This window comes from Cibotium barometz, chromosome 19 (assembly GCF_041138505.1).
Source record: "Cibotium barometz isolate CiBa-2024 chromosome 19, ASM4113850v1, whole genome shotgun sequence".
Lineage (NCBI taxonomy): Eukaryota > Viridiplantae > Streptophyta > Polypodiopsida > Cyatheales > Cibotiaceae > Cibotium > Cibotium barometz.
The window spans coordinates 57,002,166-57,028,174 of record NC_141064.1 but is presented as its reverse complement, the minus strand read 5'-3'; the positions used below and the strand labels follow the sequence as shown (position 1 = coordinate 57,028,174).

The 26,009-nt window shown below is 45.4% G+C and overlaps 1 protein-coding gene across 4 annotated transcripts in view; it reads right to left on the bottom strand.

Annotated features, from left to right (window-relative positions):
* LOC147628776 (vacuole membrane protein KMS1-like) overlaps nucleotides 1–26,009 on the bottom strand; it is an 81,631-nt gene that overhangs the window by 1,213 nt on the left and 54,409 nt on the right. For 2 of the 4 annotated variants that reach the window (XM_086814021.1, XM_086814020.1), the window contains exons 2-6: nucleotides 19,677–19,885; nucleotides 19,301–19,379; nucleotides 18,876–19,184; nucleotides 2,999–3,177; nucleotides 1,307–1,423 (exon numbers count right to left, since the gene is read on the bottom strand). In XM_086814021.1, coding sequence (XP_086670147.1) covers nucleotides 1,307–1,423; nucleotides 2,999–3,177; nucleotides 18,876–19,184; nucleotides 19,301–19,379; nucleotides 19,677–19,885 — 893 coding nt within the window. Of the gene's footprint in view, nucleotides 1–1,306; nucleotides 1,424–2,998; nucleotides 3,178–18,875; nucleotides 19,185–19,300; nucleotides 19,380–19,676; nucleotides 19,886–20,494; nucleotides 20,684–26,009 lie in introns of all 4 variants that reach the window. The other 2 variants (XM_086814022.1, XM_086814023.1) reach the window with 2 other exon arrangements.

Here is a 26,009-nt window from a genome sequence, read left to right as displayed (position 1 = left end):
AAGCTGTCCAGCCTGCTGTACACTGTACGGCCAGCGCAAGGGGAAGAGAGAGAAGCTGCACTGCTGCCCATGCACAAAGGGAAGAGAGAGAAGCTACCTGCTGCCCAGTGTACAGCCAGCACAAGGGGAAGAGAGAAAACTACCGCCTACTACCTGCTGTACGGCCAGCAAACAAATAGCAAGAGGGCAAACTGGAAGAGATCGACCTGTAGAGAGAGAAAGCTCCAAATCTGTTGAGGAGGGATGCGCATGCTCAAAAGAGAAGCCCCCGTCCTTATTTAATGAAATCGACCAGCTATTTGTGGGGTGCTTTTTCCTTCCTCTGCCCAAAAATAGTGGATGTGCCAAAAAATAGTAGTTTTATGTTTTTTTCCTAACTTGTTGGCCAAGTTTGCTATAGGCACCTCCTTTTGTCCACATTTACATGCCCAAATCAATAATAAGCCCGCCGGCCACACTTAAATGGTGTGTAAACCTGTTGATTCATAAACCTTGTAAGTCACTTATAAAAAACCCGTATTGCTCAAGTTATGTAGCCATCTTTAAGGCCAAACTTTGCCAGCAAATGCTTCAGCTTTCTTCTTTGGAAAACCCCCATTCACACCTTGGTTTCAGACAGTGTGTGAAACACTGTTCAAGACTGGTGAGGGGACCAAATTTGTGACGGAGGATGCCATCAACACCTATTGTTTAACATAAGTTGCTAAATTCAAGAAATCCATGAGGAAACTTAAGAGCTGCACAAAATGGGTCTTTTCCCCTTCACCACTTCAGCCGGTTTGCCACATCAGCTACAATTTTCCATGTCAATTAACTATTTCTTTGGGTTGTTTGTGGGTCCACATGATGGAGCAATGACACGGGGGGGGGGGGGGGGGGGGGGGGTGCGGCGTTGGTAGGGGTAACAGGCAGGGAAGGGGCAGCTTGAGGCAGACGGTGCTTAGCAACAGCAGCACAGTGGGTGGGCAGCTCCCGAGCCTGACATTCTTGCAGTACAAGTCCAGCCATACAATTGTTTGTAAATATACTACTAATGAATCGAGCATGGGGAACTATGTCAAAGGCTATGCAGCAGATTACAAAACAATTCTCTATGCTTAGCCTTCCTTAGTGATGACTCTGGGTGTGGTCCAAATTTCAATCTGACTCCTGCGTTCTCAGCAGTATGGTAGTTCTGTGTGCCCATAGCATCCCCTCCTTTGGATGATGTGTTTGCCATTCAAGAGTGTAGGTCATGGCAAACATATTGATGACAAAGCAAGTACAACAAAAGGATTTGCAAACAGTAAGCCCCTGTATGCATTACCTGGAGGTGAGTCTTCAACAGCGCTTTTCCTATCAATGTAGGGATAAAGAAGCTCCAAAATGGGACCAAAAGTTGACCGCACATTATGCCAGCAAGATCAAACAATGGATTGGGCACCTACATACACAAAATCCATCTCAGATGAATGATAAGACTTGATAAATATAGAGTCATGTCCAAGTAAGAGATGTGCACCTTCCAAGCACATTAATCATAAAAGGCATCAACTAATCGCTTTACACATCTCACCCCGCCCCCAGACCCAAAGCAAAAATCCAACAAAAAACTAAAACAAAGACCATGTTATGTTCACAAAGATCATTAAGGCAAGGATTGATCCTAGCAAAAAAAAAAAAAAAAAAACAATCTAGAGGGATTAAGGACCTTACATCTTGTGGTCTTCTGAAGTTGTAAGATAGCCCAGTAGGGAGGTCACAACCTTAACCCACCTGTCCCACTCCAGTCAAGTTCATGGCAAGTTTCCATGGTGCCTCTTGGGACAGATTCCTGACATGTATGTCACTGTTTGATACAGATTGGCCCACACACACACACACACACACAAATTTTTTTCTTAAAAAAAGAAACGTACTCATGTTCCTCGCCCACTGATAGTAATTCTTGAGTAGTACACACCTAATAATATTGCGATCACTGAGACACCCTACTAGGCTATTCAAGGGTAGCTCCACGCTGCCAGTGCATTGTGTGTAATAGCTGTCATTGCAATGCCTTTACCTCTTGCCTGGATAAAAAAATGGGGGCAGACATGGTGGCGGTTGGCTGAGAGGAGGAAGGGTAGGGAAGGGGGAGGATGGGCGGCATGGTGGGGTTGAATGAAAGAAAGAAAGAAAGAAAGAAAGAAAGAAAAAAGTTATATTAAGCGTCTTCAAAAGACCCAGTGGATCTATGAGACCAAAAGTGATACAATAGTGTCCATGTAATCTCATCGTGGTACAAAAGAAAACAAAGACTAGTGCTAGAGAGAGAGAGAGAGAGACGGGGGTACAAGAAGAAGGGAGGAAATTGCAATCACATAAACAAACAAGCAGCAGTGAGTAAACTTCATACCGAGGCAAATATTAAGATTGTCGCACTAATCCATCTGATGCAAGGACCTCGTCTTCTGAAGTTGTAAGATAGACCTTAGGGAGGTCAGAACCTTAACCCACCTGTCTCACTCTGGTCAAGTTCATGGCAAGTTTACTTAAAGCTCAATAGAAAACTTTGGCCTGCACTTCAGCAATGTGCTCAATCCACCAGGGTTCTGAAGCTCTCTAGGCATGGGATCCATGGTGCCTCTTGGGACAGATTCCTGGCATGTATGTCTCTGTTTGATTCGGATTGGCCCACAAAAAAATTTACTAGAACGTACTCATGTACCTTTCCCGATGATAGTAATTCTCAAGTAGTATACACCTAATAATATTGCAATCACTGGCACACCATACTAGGCTATTCAAGGGTAGCTCCATGCTGCCAGTGCATTGTGTGTATTAGCTGTCATTGCAATGCCTTAACCTCTTGCCTGGATTAAAAATGGGAGCAGACATGGTGGTGGTTGGCTGAGAGGAGGAGGAGGAGGACGGAGGGTTGGGGGGGCAGAGAGAGAGAGAGAGACGGGGGGTACAAGAAGAAGGGAGGAAATCGCAATCACAAAAACAAACAAGAAGCAGTGAGTAGACTTCATACCGAGGCGAATATTAAGATTGTCCAGAACTTGTAACGTTTGAAGTTAAGCTGTTGGAAAAACTCGATCATCCAAGACTTGAGCTTGTACAGATATCTCGTAACAGCATTAGCTGATTCATCCGAAGAACTTTTAAGCTTTAGGTCCTCAAACTCTTTTAGCCTCTCCCCTGAAAGCTTTGCTGTAACAAATAAAGCAGAAAGAGAGAATGAAGATCATTAGGGAAAAAACTTCATTTCCTCCTACTGATCCTATTAATTTGTAGCCTGCATATACATGCCCCCTATGTCCCCGACCAGCCTATTGTCAACACTTCAACCTCGACAGCCATCTCTATTAACATCAAGATTCAAAACCATAAGAGGGGATCAAGTACAGTAAATCCAAAGATGTAAAGCCCCCATAGTACCACCTGATACACAAGGTTAGTACATACAAAAGGGTGCGCACAAACTCACCTCCCAACCATAGATTCCATCAAGAATCACCCCCGAGCCAAGGGGCTAGGGTTCCACTCCCCACAAGCCAAGCCAATCAGCCCTAGCGTCCCATACCACCAAAGCCTGTCCTAAGGAAACTTCGGCAAGACCACTTGTGAACCGCCACGTCCATGGCAAGAGTCTGGTCCAAACACAGACCAACAACCAACTCAATGACTGAATGGATCACTATAACCCATAAGTCACTTATATAATGACCAATGCTGCTATAAATAACAATCCAGTGATAAATAGCCAGTAAGCATAGAATCTAGATTATCAATAATAATGAATCCTAGCCACCTGTAACTTGCATGTAGCCTCCCTAATCACAAGGCTCCCCAACCAAGACCAAATTAGCCCCTAATCCCAAGGATTAGTGTTAAACACACAACATAATCCCCCCTCCTAAGACCTTTCCTCTCTAGGAAACAGCAATTGTCTCCCAAGTCGAGCCCTCCACCACCCTATCTTTCACTTGATCTTATATACCAAAGGATCAACTTATTCCGACGCTTCCTCTCCCTGAAATCCAGTATAAGCTCTAGCTCATGTGGAACAAAGGACAAGTCCTCAACTTCTACCATCTCCGGAGATGTAATTAAATTATTCTCAGCTCCCAGTTTCTCCTAGAGTCTACTCACGGGAAAAACCGGATGAACTTTTACATTAGGAGGCAATTCTAGTTTATAAGCCACATCGAATCCTTTTTAGGATTCGATTAGGCCCACAGCACCTAAGGGACAACTTCCCAACCCTCCACGTTCATTCTTGATAGATTCCCGTGCATTGACTGGCATCTCCTACATATTTAAACCCTTAAGTCCTTATACAATTACCCAGAAATCTTGGTTGGTAACCGTACATCAGCATAAACGGACTGTAACTAGTAGCCGAATGCTTAGCACTATTGTATGTAAACTTGACCATTGAGATGTATCGCTCCGATTCAGATGGTCATTCGAAAACATATGCACAAAGTATATCCTCCAGAAGCTAATTCACCCTCTCCATCTGCCCACCAGACTCACGATGATTGGAGGAACTCATACTCACTGTAGTCTCCAATTTCTGGGAAACTAGCTTCCAGAAGTGTCCAAAAAACTTGAGTCCCGGACACTCACTATGTCACAAGGAAACCCATATAATCTGAATTACTGCTCAACAAACTAATGAGACAAATCAGTTGCTCTCATGGTTGACCTCGGAAATACTTTCCCACTTCCCAAAAGAGATCTACCCTCCAACTCTAAGATGCTCAGAGTTATTCACCTGACATTGATGACACTTCACCACATAGTCTTGGACTTCAGACGTCATTTTAGGCTGGTAAAACATCCGTTTTACTAAATCATAAGTCAGGTGTACACCCAAATGACATGTTGTAGGAGAGTCATGACATTCATGAAGAATCTTCCTCCTAATCTCAGCATGGTACACAAACTCTATCATCCCGGAATAATAATCCGTTCCGGATCAAGTACTGACTACCAGCCACCCTAACAGATGGTATGACCTCTGAGTCTTGGTCTAAACTGTGGAGCTCCCTGCCTGAACTTGCTACCAGTACCAACTAAAATGCCCATCGGTCCAACATAGCCCTCATAGGGAATCATACAAGTCAGCACTAATCTCAGTGACACTCAAAAGATTCACCTCTCCAATCCAATTCAAAGCATCTGCAACCCGGTTCAAACTACCCTTCCTATACTTAATCCCTATATCAAAGTCCTACATAAGCTCTGCCCACCGTGCCTTCTCCCTCTCAACTTAGGTCTATCAGTCAAAACAACAAATTTGGAGCCATATAAATAATAGCTCCAAATTTTCAATGCGTGTATCACCACATACAACTCTTTCTCCTGAGTATGCCACCTATCCCCACTATCAAAAGCTTCTTGCTACCACAAGTAGGCCCCCCTTGGAATAAGGCAACCCCAATCACATAATCACTGGCATCAATCTCAACCACAAATGGTTGACCAGGATTTGTAAGGCTAAAATAGGTGCCTCTTTCACCTTAAGCTTGAGAGTCTTGAAAGCCTCGTCAAGCATCTCATTCCAAGAAATAGGACTATTGGACTTACGTCCATGTCCTCTGGGGAACCCTCCATAACAAAGAGCAAAGTATGACCCTTCCGAAGAGAGGCCTGACAGGGATCCGGGGTAGAGACAGGCTCAACATGGACATTGACTCAGCTATTCATCCGGAGTGGCTGACTCTCCCGACCCCCTTGATGTGGCTAGGCGTGTTCACCAAACACGATATTTTCGTGGCAGTCTATAGTGCAGATGAGGACAGTTGTCTGCTCACTTTTTCTATTGGATTATATGGCAGATTAGAGAGATCAGAGCACCCCTTCGAGGATTTCAGAGGCTGCACCTTGCAGAGGGTGACGGTGATTGGTTTTCAGGCTCGTGCATGGCACATAGATCCAGCACCAGCCAAGGTGGCCAGGGAGAGATTTTGGCGGTTATGGATTTGGGAGTGCCGACCTCTCACGCGGTTGTAGTGGGACCCTGGAGAGTGGACGTGGCATGATCCCACAGACCGGGTGGAGACTCTGGATGCCCCTTTCTTTGTATATACAGCGAGGATCCAGATGTCGGAGATAGATGGTACACCTGCAACATCAGCACACTGGCAATCTCAGGGCCTATCACAGCGCTTCCTTTCAGATTTTTGGAAGAGGCTTTGGGACAGCTTTCGACCGAGGAAGATCACTCTCTTCCTTTGGTTGACGGCATGCAGGAGTCTGGCATTGGGTACTTGGCTGGCACTCGAAGGGCAGCCAGCAGCTTGCCCGAGGTGTGGCCACTCCCATGAGTCTCAGCGACATTGCCTTTGGGATTGCCCAAAAGCTCAGCAGATTTGGCAGGGAATTCTCCGCATCTTTGCTATGGACAAGGCATCGACCCAGATTATCACTTGGGATACTATCGCTTGGGCCACCGAGGCTAGAGTGGTCAGGACTTACAAGGAGGATGGGGGAGGCCATGCCCTTCAGGTCTCCCACCATCGCATTGCAATAGTTCTAGTCACAGCCCCACGTGCAGGTGTTTAGCGACCAAGCTCATGCCAGCGCTGGGAGATTTGCAGTAGCAAAGCAGCCTAGCACATCTTGCATGCTAGATGTAGCGAGGCCATCAAGGGTACGCCGGCTGAGACCATCAGAAGCATATGGCTTGACATCATTCATACCCTCCGCGATCAGTGGGGGAAGTTGCAGGGAGGTTCTGACTGCATGCGGAAGACCTGTGTGGTTGTTTCCACCCCCCCCCCCTCTCCCTCTGTATGAGTTAGCCTTCTCCTCATAGAGCGGCCAGCCGGAGGAGAAGCATCTCTCTCCCTTATGATCACTTGTTTCCTGCCCTTATATGAGGCGAGTTTATATTTAGCCCTTCGTGGTTGTACTTAGCCCTTTGTGGCTGTTTTCCTCATTAACTAATTGAAGGATCTTTTTCTCTGTAAAACCATTCCTTTCCTAGGATAATAACATCAACCCTATCTAGATCCATAATCAAGAAATCTAGGACTTCGGTATAATCTTCAATGGATATTGGCAAACTGAGAAACTCGTTGGTCCCAAATCTGTCCATGCCCCCGTGCCAGGTTCACATGATAAACATTATCACTTGGCTACATCTCCACTCTCAACTTCTGCAGAAGTTTGGCATTAAAACGAAGTTATGAGTACTACCACAATCAAAAAGGATGTGCACAGTCTTCCCCAATACTGATCCATACATATGTATAAGATCATTGGTACCGAAGACTGAAATGTTGAAGTTACATAACATGCAGATACTATGATATAGAACTGTAGTATCAACGAAAGAGGTTCTAGGGTTACCTTTTACTTCGGTCACGTGAGCTACCTTGGGCAATTTCTTCGCCTGTGGACAGTTCGCTCTCATATGGCCCTTCTGGCCACAAATGAAGCACCCGCCATGTTGAAAAAGTTCGAAGACTAGGATGCCAAGTTAGGATTGATATTTCTCCTGCACAGCAGTTTGCTCCGGTACTTATGAGTATCCGGAAGAAGCTCCTCCATTGGAGCTCCAGGAGATTAGATTTAACCTCCAGAGCTTTGGTGGCTAATCAGGTTTTGCTTGCCTCGGCTTGGTTTATTGCCTCTTGTTGGTGCTTCTCTCGTGCGTGCATCTCGTTATATGCAATGGTCAAGATGGGAGAGATGCGCATACACAGTTCCTGCTTGGAAGGCCTTTAAGAGACTTCCGGAGGATTGGAGAGTTGCATCCACTCAGCATCTTAGGGGCTCTCGCATTCGTATTGATCAAATTGATGCACCTATTCCACATGAGTGGCTTTCTGGGACCTTTCACGGAGACTATCATCCAAGTTGGCTAGGAGTTTTTTCGAGGATAGGCATACCTCTGCAGGTCATTGCTCTCCCGGGCCAGGAGGATACAGATTGCCTCATTTAATCTATCATGCCTAGTGGGAGATTGAGGAGATGTAGTATGGAGGAGATCATCCCAAATACTAGGCTTCGTCCAGTGAGGATTGTTGGTCGCTCGGGGAAGCAGCACTGGTTCATTGATCCTTCTCCTCAGATAGTGACTCATGGCTCTTGGTGTTTGTGGCTATATGGTGGTAGTCCTATCAGATATCTTCAATGGGATCCAAGAGAGTGGGAGTGGATTGATGCCTTCGATCCTTTGAAAAGCCTTCCTTTTTTCAGTTTCACTGTTCCGAATGCCAGGCTTCTCCTCACTCGACAGATGCATAGGATCCCTACTCTCAAGCCTCATTGGGAGAGCTATGATATTTCTCCAGTGATACAGTGCAGATATTGGCATAGACTTTGGCACTCATACAGAAGGAGCCAGATCTCTCATTTCTTTTGGTTATTCTTACATGGCGGTCTCCCCACCAATCAGTGCAGATCAGTTTTCGGTGTAGCACCTTCCTGTCCTAGATGTGCGGCAGATTCTGAGTACGTACAACATTGTTTATGGGGATGCAGCATTGCACAGCACATTTGGGGTCTTGTAGCCCAACTTATGGGCAAATTGAGTGGCCGAGCCATGCATGTGACTTGGGGGGCAGTTGCTTGGCTCTCCCAATCCGGTCCACAGCTTTTTATAAGAGCAATGGTACAGATTCTGCTTTTTTCATTCGTAGAGGTATTGCCCAGCATGGTTTATTGCAGGATGTTCTTCACTCTGATTATACACTCCCTAGACAGAGGATTGACACCAGTTGGGAGATTATTGCCAGTATTACAGCATGGCAGATCTGGAGAGCTAGATGCACGGAGGCTATTGAGGGTGTCCAGATTTTTGGGTCTCAGTGCATTAGTACTATATGGGGTGATATCATCCACACTCTTATGGCTACTTGGGCTCGCATTCAGGGGCCCTCTCGTTCTGCGCAGGCAAAGCGTGTGATATTTATGCAGGAATGGGACCATGGCATCTTCTTTTCCTCTAGTACCACAGGTCTTACATGGCATCATGATGCTCTTTAGTGGTTGAAATCACCTTACATATTGGGGTGATTCTATTCTTTTTCGGCTAATAGCTGTGATTGTTGTATGTTTTTCTCATACTTAATAGAAGTCTTTTTTTTTTTTTTTTTTTTAAAGTTTGAAGACCTTGGTGGGTTTTCTTCTATTTCTTCGGATTGGAATCACCCGACACTTGCGTTTGATTTTTATTCTGTGAACCCTTCCCAAACCTAAACTTACGATTGCAATGGGACCCTGCTTGGACCCGCCTGGAGTGTAAGATTTCTAGGAGTCCTATTTTTTATTCGGATTCAGGCTAGCCATGGTCTCCTCATAAATTCTAGCATACTTGATAGCATCCTCCGGCGTCTTGCTATGGTTATTTCTCACCGTAAATACGTGCCAAACATGTTGTGCATATCCAAGTCGGCAAACTTGGCCACAACATCAAACTCTCCTCCGCCTAGAGGAACCCGTCGCGAAACTTTGCCTCAAAATCTTCCCAAGTAGTAGGTTTGTCTCTGAGTTCTCTCCACCAGGTAAGAGCCTTTCGCTTCAGGAGACCCCTCACCATCTGAATCTGTCGGGTGTCTGGGAAAGGGTGAAACTCGAAGTGCACATTCCAATGGTTACGCCAGAAGTCTACAACCTCATGTGTCCTCTCCTTCTTCTTGCTCACAAAAGCGTCCGGCATGAAAGAACGCGCAGCTATAGCCATACTTGGGACTAATCCAAGTACTGCCCTCTATAAGAGTGACACTTGACCCCTCAACTGCTACATATCAGCTTGTACGTCGGACCAGAGTTTAGCCATTTTCTCCTCAAAGTAAGATTTTTCTACCCCTTCAACTTCCTCTTGCTCAACCTCAATAGGCTCCCACCGGTTTGAGGGTTATCCACCTGATCCGACACATCATTAAAGAGAAATGGAGATGGAGGATAAAAAAGGTGGTAGTGCATGAAAACTGTGTACCAATTCTGAATTTCAGAAATTAAAGAGAAGAATTTGTCACGCGAGAAAAGATGGGAAAAGACGCAAAACTACCCATTTACCCATACTCCACGCGCGAAAGTTGGAAACCGTATTGTGAAGCTTCGCAATAGACCGTCTCCAAGGTTTCGTCACATCGGGAGAAGGGAAAAGATGAGTAAAAGACCCCCAATCCCATGGTTTTATAGTCCATGCACACAAAAACCTTTACGCCACCCTTAGCAAGTGTGCTAAAAATATCATGGCTTTTGCCCAACAGCCAACTCTGCGCCTGCCTGTACAATTGCCTGTATGGCAATCATGCTTTCAAAGCAGCTACCAGGTACGCTGACCTGTTGGCATTCTAACCTCCAGTTGACCTCCCATCTGTCAACCTACTGGCCTGCCACACACAGGCACACCTGCTGTGGGCAGCACCACCCAGTCAACAGTGCGCACCACCAGCAGCTCTGCTGCTGGTGGTGTTAAGACACCTCTAGCCTTGCTGCCCAGCCTTGCTGTCGAAAAGAGCAAAGATGCCCACGCTTTCCACAACACACCCAACATACCAGCACTCAGTCGACTTCCAACAGGACACCAGCCACCAACAACAAAAAAAAGGCAAGTGTGCTCTACGCTCAAGAGTCTCTAGCACTTTTAAAACGATTAGGGTTTCTGGGACAACAAACCTTCACCATGCACACCTCTCTCTCTCTCTCTCTCTCTCTCTCTCTCTCTCTCTCTCTCTCTCTCTCTCTCTCTGCGCACAAAAGCAAACACAAGAAAACACTTACTTGATTCGCAAAGCAAACAAACGCATGGTGACCGAGATACCTGGCCAAGATGACCAGACATAGCACAAGATAAGACACGCAAACCTTGTCAACCTTTCAGCTTCCGTAATCAAGCAAGCTCTGATACCAACTGTAAATCCCTCATAGGACCACCTGATACACAACCTAAATACACAAGGTTAGTTGCAGGCAAACTCATTTCCCAACCGTAGATTTCAGCAAGAATCATCCCTGAGCTAGGGGCTAGGGTTCCACTCCCCACACACCAAGCTAGTCAGCCCTCGCGTCCCATACCACCAGAGCCTGTCCCGAGGGACCTTCAGTAAGACTGCCTGTGCACCGCCATGCCCATGGCAAGAGTCCGGTCCAAACACAGACCTACAGCCAACTCAATGACTGAATGAATCACAATAACCCATAATTCACTTATATAATGACCATTGTTGCTCTAGATGGCAATCCAACTATTAATCGCCAGTAACCATGGATTATCAATAATAATGAACCCTAGCCACCCATAACCTACATGTGGCCTTCCCCTAATCTCAGGGCTCCCCAACCCTAACCAGATTAGACCCTAATCCTGATGATTCGTGTTAGGTACATAATAAAAGACCATGAAGGACCTCAATTGGCTCATATGCACCCATCCTATCAAGCCTTTTATGAGGGGTGTGCTAATGTTTAGTTATAGAATACAATTATTCCCACTCATAACGTCACGGACCATTGAACCCGCTGTACTGCTGTACAGATTGTACTGTTTTCCACAGGCCGTACAGAGGCTGTTTTTTCCTTTTGTTGGTACCACCTGCTGGTGTCAGATTCTTATGTGCTGATGTAGCATGCAATTGGTACGATCGTGTAACACATAGCAAGGCCTTCTTTATTCCTTTATGTTTGAGTGAGTTTAAGCAATCCACCTTAATTCTTGAAAAAGGAGATAGAGCTGTAGATATAAAAGATGGGGAGTCGACACCCACCGTCCATGACCTTATGGGAACTTCAATGTGTTGAATGTAGATATGATTTTCGCAATTTTGGCTGATTTGGAAAAAATCTCTAAATTTATGTTGTTGGAATGTTGATGCAAAGGGCTCATTTTCACAAAAGCCCTAATTTTTCCGACTATTGCAAGCTTCAATTTTATGAATTTTGCTTTAAAATTGACAACCCCCAAATTTTTACCAAGTGCAAGGTTTCAATTTTGCTAATTTCATCTGCTTTTTAGAAAAGACCCTATTTGATTTTATTGTAGAATGCCGATTTGTGCTCTGAAGATAGTAATGTTGATGCTGCGCAGAGACGAATGGAGCTGATCTCGATTCACAACTGCTTTGAAAACTTGTGTCAAGACTCCGGAGGTGCAAGCTCTCTCAACGATGGCGTGCTGTCAAGCTGTGTTGGCCTTTTTAATAAGGACTTTATTAAGCCTTATAGTAAGGCTTAGATAAGCCTTATAGTAAGGCTTTAAATCTTAAAGCTTGAAACGACCACGCGGCAAAGCGCGATGGCAACTAGTGGCAGGGAGCAATGGTGACAGTAAGGGTTGCACAACAGTTCGAAGCAATTTAGCAAGCGGCGTAAGGGTCACAGAGATGATGCGGAAGGTGTGATCAGAGTAGACCGAGGAGGTCTCCCTAGTGAAGTGGTATCTCGGGCGGTGATGGCGTGGTAAGGTAAGTGGATGTACTGGCATGTGAGGGAGAAGGCTAGGTAGGCATGATCATTTGCCAGGGCGGGGCAAGATGGTGAAGTCTGAAATGACCGGTATCAAGGAGAGAGATCCCATCAAGTAGTCCATTGTAATGGCTCCATGTCTAAAGGAGTCCATGAGCCCGACCAAGGGCAAGAAAGTACTCCCCATAGTCTTTGTAGGTCACCATGTCCTATGATGTCTGCTCCATATCCGTGCCCACAATGTCCATTTCCAGGTATATGTCTTGAATAAGGGGCCTGTGCACTGGCAGTACAGGCATTGAAGTCTCCAGCAAGGAGGATAATATCATCATATAGTGGCAAGTTTAGGGATTCCCCACTGGTGGCAAGCATATATGGATGAAGATGGTGCAAAGTACCACACCGCAAGGTAGATGTCACGCGCTCTCTGTGTACTGATCCTCACCCATATGAATTGTGCATCCTCATCCCAGCTGATCACCTGTATCACATGCTGTAGCTCCTCCCTGTAGAGTACGGCCACTCCTCCCAAGCCTCTAGTGCCTCCTATTGTAAGGCTCAAGTAGCTGGCTCTGATAGCACTAGCATGTCTCTGTGTCAAGGATGATGTCACGCCCTCTAAATGTGTCCTCATACAAACCTACACCTGCCTACAGAGCTCCATTGCAGTTCCAGACCGCTCTGTGATAATCACCCACCCATCTCTCTATACTGCCCACTTCCGGGCTTTCCGGGACCTCCATCACTTGTGCCATTCCCGCCTGTCTATGTTCCACCTCACTTGCATGATGGGTGTGAGGTCATCTCCTAGGTAGATCTTGGTTCCTTCTTTCAGTGTGGCCCTCTTTTGCAAGAAGCTGTGCGTGTTTCTTCATTTTTAAATTTTAGAAAGAGAGGCCTCTCCTTTGTAGGGTCCTTCCCCATGCACCAAGCTTCCATGAAAAGAGGGGGGGGAGGGGGAGGGGGGGGTTGTGCACCGGCCTAGTATTCCCATTTGTTTGCATAAGGCTTCACCATCCTCCATCAGTGAGCCTTCTACCTTCAGCCTTGTGACCCTCACATTGAGGGCCTTCTGCTTGCGACGCTTGTCCTCTCAAGTGTGGTTGTCATGATAGTGTTGGTGTTGGGGGTCAGGACTGATTTTTTCTTCTTGACAACCTCTGTCTATTCCTTCTCCACCTTCTGTTTGACGACATCTGCCCATCCCTTCTCAAGTTCGTTCCTTGTGTTGATGAGGCCTTCGTGGAGTTGGGTTCTGAGGTCTTCAACCTCTGAATGTAGAGACACGCTGATTTTCCCTTCTTCCTTTTTAAGATCCTCAATTGCTTCCATAAATTTCTAGGCAAAGAGAGAGAGAGAGAGAGAGAGAGAGAGAGAGAGAAATTGTATTAATGTCTTCAAAAGACTAAAATGACCTATGAGACCAAAAGGTTACATCATATCCATGAGGTACATCATCCAGGGTACAAAATAGTAATAAAGAAAGATAGCAAAAATCTAGAACTATAAAATCTGATCCAGGTACATGAGCAGACAGCTCTCATATCACCCTAATACATCCCTCATGGGCCGCTGTGACATAGGTGGCAAAACTGAGCTGTCGCGAGAGAAGGTCCTACGATGATAGGAGATGATGGCACAGATCCTCCTGTGGTGGCGTGGCCGTGGGCAAGGGCCATGGGGTCTAGGCGTCAAGCTCTACATAACTCAGTGGCTCTGTCGAGTGTCACACCTCTCGGCCAAGCTCCTGCACTAGTCTGTGGTCCGGGTAAGATGGGTGGATCGGCCCTCAGAGCACTGGTCTAGAAGAATTAAGTGAGAGCTCTCTGTCATGGTCCTCGAGCAAGTACAACTGATTTGGATCTCACTAAGGACTCCATGTGTCTGCAGAGCTCTAGAGGAAAAAGTCCAGGCATCTCTGATCCGGAAAGTCAATGATCCTAGAAAGTGGTCAAAACCCAGCTCCGAAAAGGCAGTGGAACCTCCCCCGAATCTCATAGTACACACACACACACACACACACACACACACACAGGTAAATACACAAGATTGGGTTCCAAATACCCTCTCAAGGGCCCCCACCAAGGATGCTATATTTGATTTATTGAATGTGTAGAAAACGCTTGGGCTAGAAATACCCGGACTAAAGTGATCATCTACTGAGATGGCTTGGCTGAGAGTTACCTTTGCCCTTCACCTACTTCAACCACCCTGCAAGAGCAATCCCTTGGTTGCCATGGCCTAGCCTAGAGAAATAGCACTTGTAGGAGAATAAGATGAGAAAGCCTTAGGCTACCTATATATACCTAGATGAATCCAAGAACATGCCCAAATTCACCTTTTAGGAACGTGCATGTTATATACTCATGGTAGTCAACCCTCAAGACTATATAACTATCAACTCCATTATGCATAGTATGGACTAGATACTACGACATCCCCACTAACGTCATCAATGCCCAATAGTGGGTATAGAACTCTGTATCAAGATATGCTCTCACACACGCACTCCACACACACACACTTTTTTTTTTGGTAATATCCAGTGCAGTATATTTATATGCTCATAAATTTACATGATGGGAGGTCTCCGAAACGAAAGTATCCCAAAGATCAGAAACATAAAAAGAAAAGCTCTATGCAAGAAGCATCCATATCACCCTCATGGCAGGCATCATATAAGGATTGCCGCAATGAGGCTCGGAAAGATTCATATGACTTGTGAATCTGCCGACCCAAGTATGCCAAATTATGCTCACTCCAGATTGTCCAAAGAGCCCAATATCTCACCCAAGAGAGAAATAGCGAGTATTGAGACAAAGACCTCATAAATCTGCCAAAGAGCCAGAAATGTTTCCCAAATCTGAGACTCGGGAAACGGAGCCGAAGATAATCTGAAATTCTCCTGAGGAGGATCCTAGAACACGGGCAGTGCCAAAGCAAATGAAGAACAGTCTCTGAAGGAGCCTGACATCTTAAACATGTGGATGGTGCAATGCGACGTTTAGCAAGTGTGACCCCCACTGACAATGTGCCTTCTCCACACACACACACACACACACATATAAAAGCATATATTCACACAAAGGCCTTCATACTGAGTTTCTGTCAGTCCTCCAGAGATGCACGGCAGACTCAGCCATAATGAAGCCTAGCACTAAGGGAAGTAGCAAATAGAAAGAATTGCCTATAGTTTATATAGGGCTCCAACATTGCTGGCCGGTTTGTAGAAAAGGCTGTCGGCCTGTATTTACTACTCCACGGCTTGAATAAACACCAACAAATCAGGTGCCTTTTCACACGTGTGCTGGCCAACTGACCTTGCTGCTGGCTGACTAGCTGTGTATGCCCCTACAGACTGCCGCCTTGCTGCCCAGCTGTCATATGGCCGATTGCTTGATTGCTTGGGCATGGGGGCCTCCATGGCCCCTAGGGTGGCCGATAAGGACTGCCCTTCATGTAGACCAAGCTCAAAGAGCCTTATGAGGTGGACCATAGGGGCTGCCCCCAGCCCTACATACCAAAGGTATGCTTGCAACAAGGATTTTGGCTCCTTAAGATGGTGTCCAAGGCAAAGGCCGGTACACCTCTACAACATTCAAGAGGGTGACTTACAATACGGACTGGCACTGCTCCATGTGTACGACCGTGCACACTTGACCATGACCATGTACGGGACTTGTACACCTAAACATGACTCTCTAGTGGACTCCTAGCTGACTTGTCCCGGACAAGGGCTCCCAAAGGGCCAATAATCACTCTAAGATACTACACCTGATGTACCGATATGTCCACGTAGCATCCAAGTGCGGGATGCGCATGACATTCACACACGTGGACATGGCTAGTCTCCTAGCTAATCCCTAATCAGGTAACAGTTTAGAGTACATAACAGGCTTTGTCATTTAAAGATGAAGTCCCCGAAAGCAGCCCACCAATCGGCTATGTCAAGAGCATCAAACAGACAAAGTCTTTAATGATATTATATGAATTTTTGTGCTTATTTCTACTGCAGTCGGTTTGTTGTAGGGGATCTTCAAGAGCCTAAAAATAGCAAGCCACAATTCATTCAAAGATCATCTGACTCCCACTCTTGGGGCAAGTCAGTCCATCATTAGGCAGTCTTTTGGTCTAGAATTCAATCCTCTTTTGGAAGGCCAAAGGCCATGGAAACTGTACAGAAGTAAACATCTTTTTGTAACATATCAATATACTGCAAATACAGTTCATCTCTTTCTCCTCTCTCCTATCTAATCATTGCTATTGCATTAGTGCTCCTAATCAATAGGCTTAGGGTTGGATCAAGTAAGTCAAGGCTCCGGGCATGCAACATTGGTATTAGAGCATTCAAGCTCAGTCATCTAAGCACTCAGCTGTCCCATTCTCAGGAGGAGACCAGAGCTATGTTAAGGGAAAGGGATTGCAGGCATGGGGGAAAAGTGGAACAGATGCACAGTTCTCAAACCAAATGGAATAAAAGGAATGATAGGGTTTTCAGTCAAAGTGTCAGAAGTCAAGCAGGTACAAAGCCAGTAGTCCAGGGAGGAAGGATGACAGGTTTCCAACTCATCATCAAGTTTAGCAAGAGGAAATGTCACGTGCGCACACGTGGACATGGCTAGTCTCTTGCCTAATCCCTGATTAGGCATCAGTTTAGAGTACACAACAGGCTCTGTCAGGTAAAGATGAAGTCCCCAAAGGCAGCCCACCAGTCGGCTAAGTTAGGAGCATCAAACATATAAAGTCAGCAGCATTTAATGATATTATATGAATTTTTGTACTTATTTCTGCTGGCTGACAGCAGTCGGTTTGTTGTAGGGGATCTTCAGGAGCATATAAACAGCAAGCCACAGTTCATTCATAGATCATCTGACTCCTACTCTTAGGGGCAGGTCATAGTATTCCATCATTAGGAAGTCTTTTAGTCTAGAATTCAGTCCTCTTTTGAAAGGCCAAAGGCCATGGAAGCATTGTACAGCTTTATACCTGTTTTTGTACCATATCAATATACTGAAAAATACAATTCATCTCTATCTCCTCTCTGTTGTCTAACCATTGCTATTGCATTAGTGTTCCTAATCCGTAGGCTTAAGGCTGGATCAAGTAAGTCAAGGTTTCCACACATGCCACATACAAACCCGTAGGGCTGCAAAATCAGGTCCAAATCTGCCAGAGCAAGGATAAACATGCATGTCTCATCCATGGGCGCATGTGCTGGAAACCTCCGGGCACCATTTGGGCCACCAAAACTGATCCAATCTGCCCATATCCTGCTTCTTACCTTGTCAAGAATGGGAAAGCAAGTCCACATGCTGCCATACCTGGGCATGGACATGACAGGGATTGTAACATTCATTTAAAGAATCTTCGGAATAACCGGTCAACTTTGAAGCTCTGTTTTTGTCAAAACTCCTCTCTGAATGTCTGTGATGCAGATCAGAGTATCTGTCCCATGTTTTGAGTCTGAACCCTCGATCAAGTTGCAGTAGGCAGCCTCACCCAGATCAATAGATTTGCAGATTTCCACTCTCAGTAGTTGACCAGTTGACCAGTTGGGCCCTATAAAAAGGCCTCCGTCCCCCTGGTTCCTGATTTTTGCACAGTGAGCCCTCAGCCTCAGCATTGCATCCCCCTCCTCAGCCTCATACCATCACACAAATCTGCAGCGGACTCACAATAGCCACGTTCCATTTCTGTGCGGCCATAACCCCCGACACGGGGATTGTGCTATGAGCAGTGCTACAGTGGTTTCAGTAGCTCAGCCTTCGCCACAGTTTAGCAGGCTTGTACAAAGCGCTGTGGCTTCCAAATTAATGCAATACAGTAGTAGATTAGGTATCTGTATATGCAAGGGGTTGTTGTTGCTATCTTCTCTCTGTTGATCACCCACACTATAGGCAAATAGGACCTTACACAAGCTGTCTTATTTTCAGCCATTATGATGCTGCTAGGCATGTTCATACCCTGTTTATACTAGATACCAACAATGGTAGGGAGGCTTGAAGAGTGGGCATTAATGTTTCAATCAGATCGTTCTTTGTATCATTCCTAAAAATCCTTCAAACGTGCTCAAAAAGACCATCTGTACTATTACACAGAGACTCAACCCGTTCTTCTCTTCTGAAGAGGCATTCAAAGCTAACCACTGACACTTTCTTATCGTCCTTCACTTGCAGCAACAATTTAAGCAAGAAAATTTCTATGTGAGCTGTTCTCAAGGGAAAAAGTTCAGCATAAAATAAGTAGCATCACCCAAAGTCTTACCTCAACATAGATCAACACCAAATATCAGTTGCATTTCAAAAAGGCAGCATACTTCAGGTTTTTGCCCATGGACGTATCATTGAAAACTCATTCGTCAATTATCAGCTTTAGGAAACTTAAGAAGCAAGCAATGATCTGTGTCCTCACTCAAACACACTGACTAATTAAAAAAAACATCATAAAATATGGATGGTGTAAAAAGGAATAGCACAACAAACCAGCTCTTGAAACAAAATAAGGTGGCAGCTCCCCCAGTGCAGTCCCCACACCCCATAAAACAGCCTCCCAATGCACCTCATGTAGGATTGGCAACAATGTCACCCTAAAGCGATCAGAGCTAGCTGCCTTTGGAAACAAGGGCCCTCCAAAATCCACACAGTCTTTGTATTCCCATGTCGGTTGCTTTCCAAACAAAGCTGTATCATACTGTGCACTTTTCAGATCCACTCTTCCACAAAGAGTGGCCTTGATTGTGAACATGGCAATGTGAGGACCCAGGTATAGAACAAATGTATGCAAACCTGAGCCTGAAAGGAGCAATTTACAACAGATTAGAAAGCAATGATGTCATGATTTTGCACTTTTTTGCTATGTGAGAGATTCATCATTCCTCCACCATTCAAAAAAGGTAAAAAATACTCACCCAACCCTATGGATGATGCAATCCCAAGCCCAACCCACCAGAGAGCATACTTCAAGTATGCTGATGCTTCCTTCATGACCTGCCATAGCCACCATGATAATGATCAATGCCATTGCAAATGCATGTAAGCTAGAGCACTAAATATCAAAAAGCAGGTGCAATACATGCTGTAAAAGGCTGCACAAGCAAAAACTGTCATCAAATAAATTGATTAAGTGCATTGAAGCAACCAAATCCATCAAAATAATCCATAACTAAACATAATTGCAGATGCATAACTAAACACAATTAAATGTACTTCAACCAAAAGGCAGTGTACATAATGAAAACCCACATAATTCCTCAAAACCTCGCAGCAATAACGCTTCCATATTACCTGTTCATGTGGGCCTTCGACAGTGGAAAGTGTGCTCCAACCAGAGAAGAGAAGGCAGGCAAACAGGAGTAAAAGCTTGTGTGATACAAGGTAAGACAGTAGCTGCCCAAAGTATTGCAGTAAAGCCATTGTAAAAAACTTCAAAGTTTTAAAAGGGCGTCTCGTCAACACCAATCCTTCTGGCTGTATCTCATAATCGGTTCCTAGCCCTGAAATACAAATCAACTCACATCATATTGATGGCCACTTGAGCTAAATAATGGCTTAGCAAGAGCACATGATCCAATGCACATGCAAGTGTAGTTCTATTAGTAGAGAACCTAGGCTCAAGACACGTTTTGAGCTAAAAAGGTATGCATAAAGAGCCAGACTAGAAGATGATTGATGTGCCAAATCGTAGGATTGGTTTACTTATTTCATGACCTCTGTAATGGGATATTGGAATGGCCATCATATTTGCCAGCCTATGATAAATTTCTGATGCTTAATGCTCTAGGACTTGCAAGCAGATCATGTGAGGTATTTTATCAGAGGGGTTATCTTTGAAAAGAGTATATGGTCAATGCTTTGACTTGTAAGCAGCTTACCTGACGTATTGCTCTCAGCAGAAGAACCATGAGGTTACCTATGGCTTTATGTAGAGAGCATTATAGGTGTGTTATGGAAGGGTGTTGGAAATAATTCCATTTTTTTCCAAAAAAGAGAACGATAATGCCTAATTTATTTGAGTCGTGTTTTAAATTTTCCATGTTATTGGTGTCATTGTGTAACATGCAACTAGTATGATCGTGTAACGCACAACAAGACCTTCTTTATACCTTTATGTTAGTGAGCATGAAAAGTAATCCGCTTTAATCTTTATTCACAGGAGATAGAGCTGAAGAGAGAGAGAATGCAAAGACGACACCACATTGGGTCCCAGTCTACCCACTTAAGGGCCCCCTCCCGCAACCAGGAGTATTTGCTTTATTACTTTGGAGAACTTCAATTACAATGCAGAAAACTTCCTGAACATTGTTGGCACACAGGTGTGAGGGTTAGAGTTTGAACAGCAATGGAAGCTCTCTCTCTCTCACACACACACACACAAAAGAAGCAAGCTAGACAGAGCAAGTAAGAAAGAAAGAAAGATATATTAAGCGTCTACTAAAGACCCAATGGGCCTATGAGACCAAAGTGATACAATAATGTCCATGGCATATCTCATCATGGAATGGAAAATAAAACAGAAAGAAAACATAAACTGGGGTGATACAAAACTGTTCATGGAAACTCATCATGGAATACTAAGAACATAGAAACATGAGAGCAACATCAGCTCTGAGTAGATGGTATTTGTAACTTGGTTGAACACAATGCTAATCAATACACTTAAATACACTAAGATTTGATGGACACTTGCTCAAATACAAGAAGTAATTTACTGAATTGACAAGAGACAATGAGCCGGAACGGCCGACCCCGCCCTCAAATAAAGTATATTGATCTTGGGAGAATCAAGTACATAGTGTCATGGGCATTTCTGACCAGATTTCCATACCAATACATATGAATACAGTATTTCAAACAAGTGGTTGTCGATGTAGACTGGCAATCCACACTACCCTCTCAAGTGCCCATGTTCCCTACCATCTGCTCTCTATTGTTCCACCAACAGATGGTAGCAACAATCTGCAAGAGAGCACGTAGAACAAGAGAACACTACACAGGGTATGTGATCTTGTAATCCGGTTCCTCCCTCCTGCTACTTGCTTCCATATTTAAGCATAAAAGCTTCCAATTGCAAGTAGAGTCAATGACAATGGAAGTCTTCACGATGGAAGTCCTTGGAGTGATGAGATCTTCGATTTGTCGCATTTCTTCATGACAAAAGTCTTCAAGAGGATGAAGGGAACCTTGGGAAAGCTTAGCCTAAAATTAGGATTTTCAACAAAAAGACCAGAAACTACAGCAATCAAGAGAGCTGTTTTGCTGAATTTCAGTCATTGGGAGTGCGTAGGAGAGTGATTAGCATCCGAAAACACTCTTGGAAGCTTGAGAAACACCTTAGCAAGCTTGAGAAACACCTTAGCAAGCTTGGAAATGGAGTTGGGAAGGAGAAAGTGCAAAAAATGCAACCCAACAGCCCTCATGAAGGAGGCGCCAATCTCTAGAGAGAGGAGGAGGAGTGAGGTGGTGAGTTGTCCAATGTAGGTGGCACGCAGGTGCTTTGTGGAGCAAGCTAGAGTGGACACATGGCTGGTTACTCCCTTTGTACAAAGGGGATAAGGTTAGGGAGGTGGACATTGGGTTATGTCCACCTCGGGACATCAGTGTTCGTGAACACCGGGCTGGTCATAATTTATAAGTGAGTTTGGTCGCCCAAAACTTAATGAAGTATGTACACACTCACTTATAAATTAGTGCTAACTCCTAAGGCTGGGTTTATGATCAATACTTACCACCTGTCACATGCCACATAACCATGTCAGCAGACAGTTTCACACACACGATTCGCGGGCGGGCGTCCCCTTACCCGGAACTATACATTGGTCAAGCAAGCATGAAAATAGCATGCAATTTCAATTGCAAGCAAGCACATAAAGATGTTATGTAATGCAGCATTGGTATGGACAATCCCAAAATAGACGTGCTCCAGGCAAGTACACGAAGTACCAAACCCAATGGAACACTAATCCACCAGGCATTTCCGGGCATGTACATAGAGGCACAAGTCCCAACAGAAAGCCAAGTCCACAGTATCACATGAGTGGCATCAATCCCCGGCATATACAACTTCCATGGACACCAGTCCAATGTACATACATGATGAGAAAGCACGGGTGGACCAATTGGGTGGCCAAATGGTGACAGTATACCACTCTCCAAAATATCAAGCATGGGCTGATGAGTATGGCCAAGAGGTCTCCCCCAGCTATGTCACGTGGAAAGGTAGCTCGACGGCGGTGGAGCATGTCTTGGATCTGGAGCTGATGAGGTGATCGAGGGCGTCAGGCACGCTGGAGTGCAGAGGCTCGGTCTGAGGTAACTCCTCTCGGGCGAGGTAGGTCCAGAGCAGCTCGTGGAGGGTCCACAAGATCCACTATGTTGGTGTCTTCCACCTTCTGGGTCCGAAAGAAACTGATGGTTGGCTGGCAAGGAAGGGGGCGGGGTGGCTGGGACTGAGGCTCTCTCAAGAAGGTCTTCCTGTGTCTACGAAGCTCAAGCAGGAAGAGGCCCAGGCAACGCTGGTCCTGGAAGTCAATGATCCTGGAGAGTGGACCGAATCCCTCACGAAATAGACAGTAAAACCTCCCGTGGATCTCATAGTATACTGGGCAGCGGCATCTGTAATGCTCCTCCGTCTCAACCTCTGTGTGGCAGAGACAAGCCCACCTATTTATAGATGAGTAGGGCTGGCCGACTGGATACCTGAAACTGGCTGGCAAGACATGAGGAAGCTGGCCGACTCGGCATGAAGTACCCGACCTGGGGAGAAAATGCCAAAAAAATATACAAAAATAGGGTGGGCAGCCCACAACCAAGGGCCATGGAATGGGACCACAAGACAACTCCAATGATGAGCAAAATCTGGGGATGAATGTGCTAACATGTTGGTGGTGTTCCACAAGACCCAAGGGGAATGGCAATCCTATGAATCGGGTGTCACTTGGGGCACACTGAAACCGGCCTCTGATAGAAAACCAGAGTGCGGTAAGAGCTAACACCCGTCCACTTGTAGTCTAGATGAAAAACCAAACACAGATTGGAGCTAGAGTGCCCAAATCTGAATACACAACGACACCTGTTGGCCCCAAAGCTTGGCGCCCCTTGCGGTATTTCTTTATTCCATTAAAATAATATGTATGGCTGAGTACAACATAAAAACCAGCCAAGAGTTTACACCTGTAGTCCAATCTGACTGCCCACAAATCCTTCTCAGCACAGAGGATCTATGCACACAGATCTGTGTCCTCAAGCAACACACTGTGCCTCCCTCTGATCAGCCAAGTTCACAAAGCAGGCCAGCCATGGGCATACATCTGGCATAACTCATAAGCATGATACATCTTCTCAGCTCAACATACATGTGCTGTTCAATCCCTGTCTTAATCTCTTGTCAATCTGCTATACTCCTCCTCTCACAAGGAGCCAGATAACACATACCTGTAGCAGACATCAAGCAATAGAAAGAGAGATAGATGAACAGAGTCAAGGCTTACCAAGTTCAGCTCGTGAAACAACTCTGGAGGAAGCAACAGCACCAATCTGTGCCTGCAGGCACTTGAACCCACAATCCTGCTTCACACATGTGCTTGCACTTGCCTGTATCTTCCTCCTGATGCTCACTCCTATGCTGTCCTTGAAAGTACAGATCTGAAAATCAGCACTGTACTTGATTGTACCTGACAGTACTTGCCTGTACTTGACGGTACGGTCTTTCTGCAGAAAATCAGAAATGGCCGCCTGCTGGATTCTGCTGCTGATTGCCTGCGCCTTCCTGCTACAGCACTGTCCAGCACCTGTACTTGGCCTAGAACTGGCCGTACAGTGTACCTGCAGCAAGTACAGGGCTGTACTTGCAGTCGTACAGCGCTGTACAGCCTGTACCCTGCAGTTGCAGGCGCCTGTACCAGCCCCACAGACCTGCGCCAATCTGTCCACAGCAGTCCGTACAGTCGTACAGTACTGTACGGCTGTTGTACAGCTTCTTTTACACACTGTTCAGCAGCTAAAACCAGTCTTTTGCAGCCGCCTTGTGCTTTCTCAGCTTTCCCACGATTGTACTCCAACGCATGAAGGGAGGCTCCTCTTTTGCTACACGACTCCCCAAAAAGGGAGGAGAGAGAGTGAAGAGAGAGAAAACCTCCTTCCCAAGTTAATCCCTAGGGCCCCAACTTAATAAGTTCCCTAGGGCCACTAAGGCCTAGGGGCAACTTTAATAAACATTAAAAGTTAATGTTTTAATGTTCCCCCTTCACACCTAGGGATGTCCACACATCTTTAAACACTGTCCGGGCACCCCCCATGTGAATCATAAAATATTCTGACCCTGCAACCACCATGCACACACTTGTCCTGCTCCATTTTCACAGGGCCATGACATACCCCCCTCTTGAAAGATGGCAAGCGTCCTCGATTGCATTCTGGTGATGCACCAAAATATCCAAAGTGAAATATACAATATGGCAAGATCAGCGTCCCAATCTCTCTGAGCCATACACATGTATCAACATTCACTGCAAACCAATGGCATAGTAATAGTCCAAGTTGTATACCACTGTGAACCATACATATCCACAAAAATCTCCATGTGACTAGTACACATATATCATAGAAGTCCCATAAACAGATGTACTGTCAGCCCCAGTACCTTCGGATGAGATAAAATCTGCACCAAGCGACCTCTAGATGTCATCTGAGCCTGTCTGTATCAAGGGAGTGGAGGTGCTACCCCCCTCTTGAGCATCAGGTAATGCTCCAGACCCATGCTCTGCTGAACCTGAATGAGCCACAATAAGAGTCGGCTCTAACTCAAAGGCATCGAGATAAAGCTGCAAAACCTGAGGTGAATCTGTTAAGTCACCTTGCTCCATCCACTTCGCATCCATCGGTGAATAGTTCTTGAACTTCACAAGATAGCGACGGGAAACTTTACCTCGTACCTTCCTTTCTTTATGTGCCAGTATCTGCTCTGGAATCAGAACCTCATCAAGTTCTTCAACTTCCGGCTGAGCCTCATCTGATACATCCTCAGGCATAGATCCTCTGTGCTGAGAAGGATCTGTGTGCATAGATCCTCTGTGCTGAGAAGGATTTGTGGGCAGTCAGATTGGACTACAGGTGTAAACTCTTGGCTGGTTTTTATGTTGTACTCAGCCATACATATTATTTTAATGGAATAAAGAAATACCGCAAGGGGCGCCAAGCTTTGGGGCCAACAGGTGTCGTTGTGTATTCAGATTTGGGCACTCTAGCTCCAATCTGTGTTTGGTTTTTCATCTAGACTACAAGTGGACGGGTGTTAGCTCTTACCGCACTCTGGTTTTCTATCAGAGGCCGGTTTCACACACCAAGAAAGGCTTTCAAGCAATGGTTCCAAGGGAGGATGATCCTCCAATAGGTGGAGTGAGAGTGCCACACTCAATACTCAAGGATAGAAGACCACAAAAAGTGTTCACGGGCAAGGCATGAAGAGTTAGGGAACAAGATGGAATTGAAGCATGGATCTTCAACACATTTGGAGTTGGATTTGGAGACCAGGTAGGGATTTCAGTGAAAAGGTTGCCGCGAAGGGAAGGATAACAGTTTGGGGACTCCAAGAAAAACAAAGGGATGATGACAATCATCCAA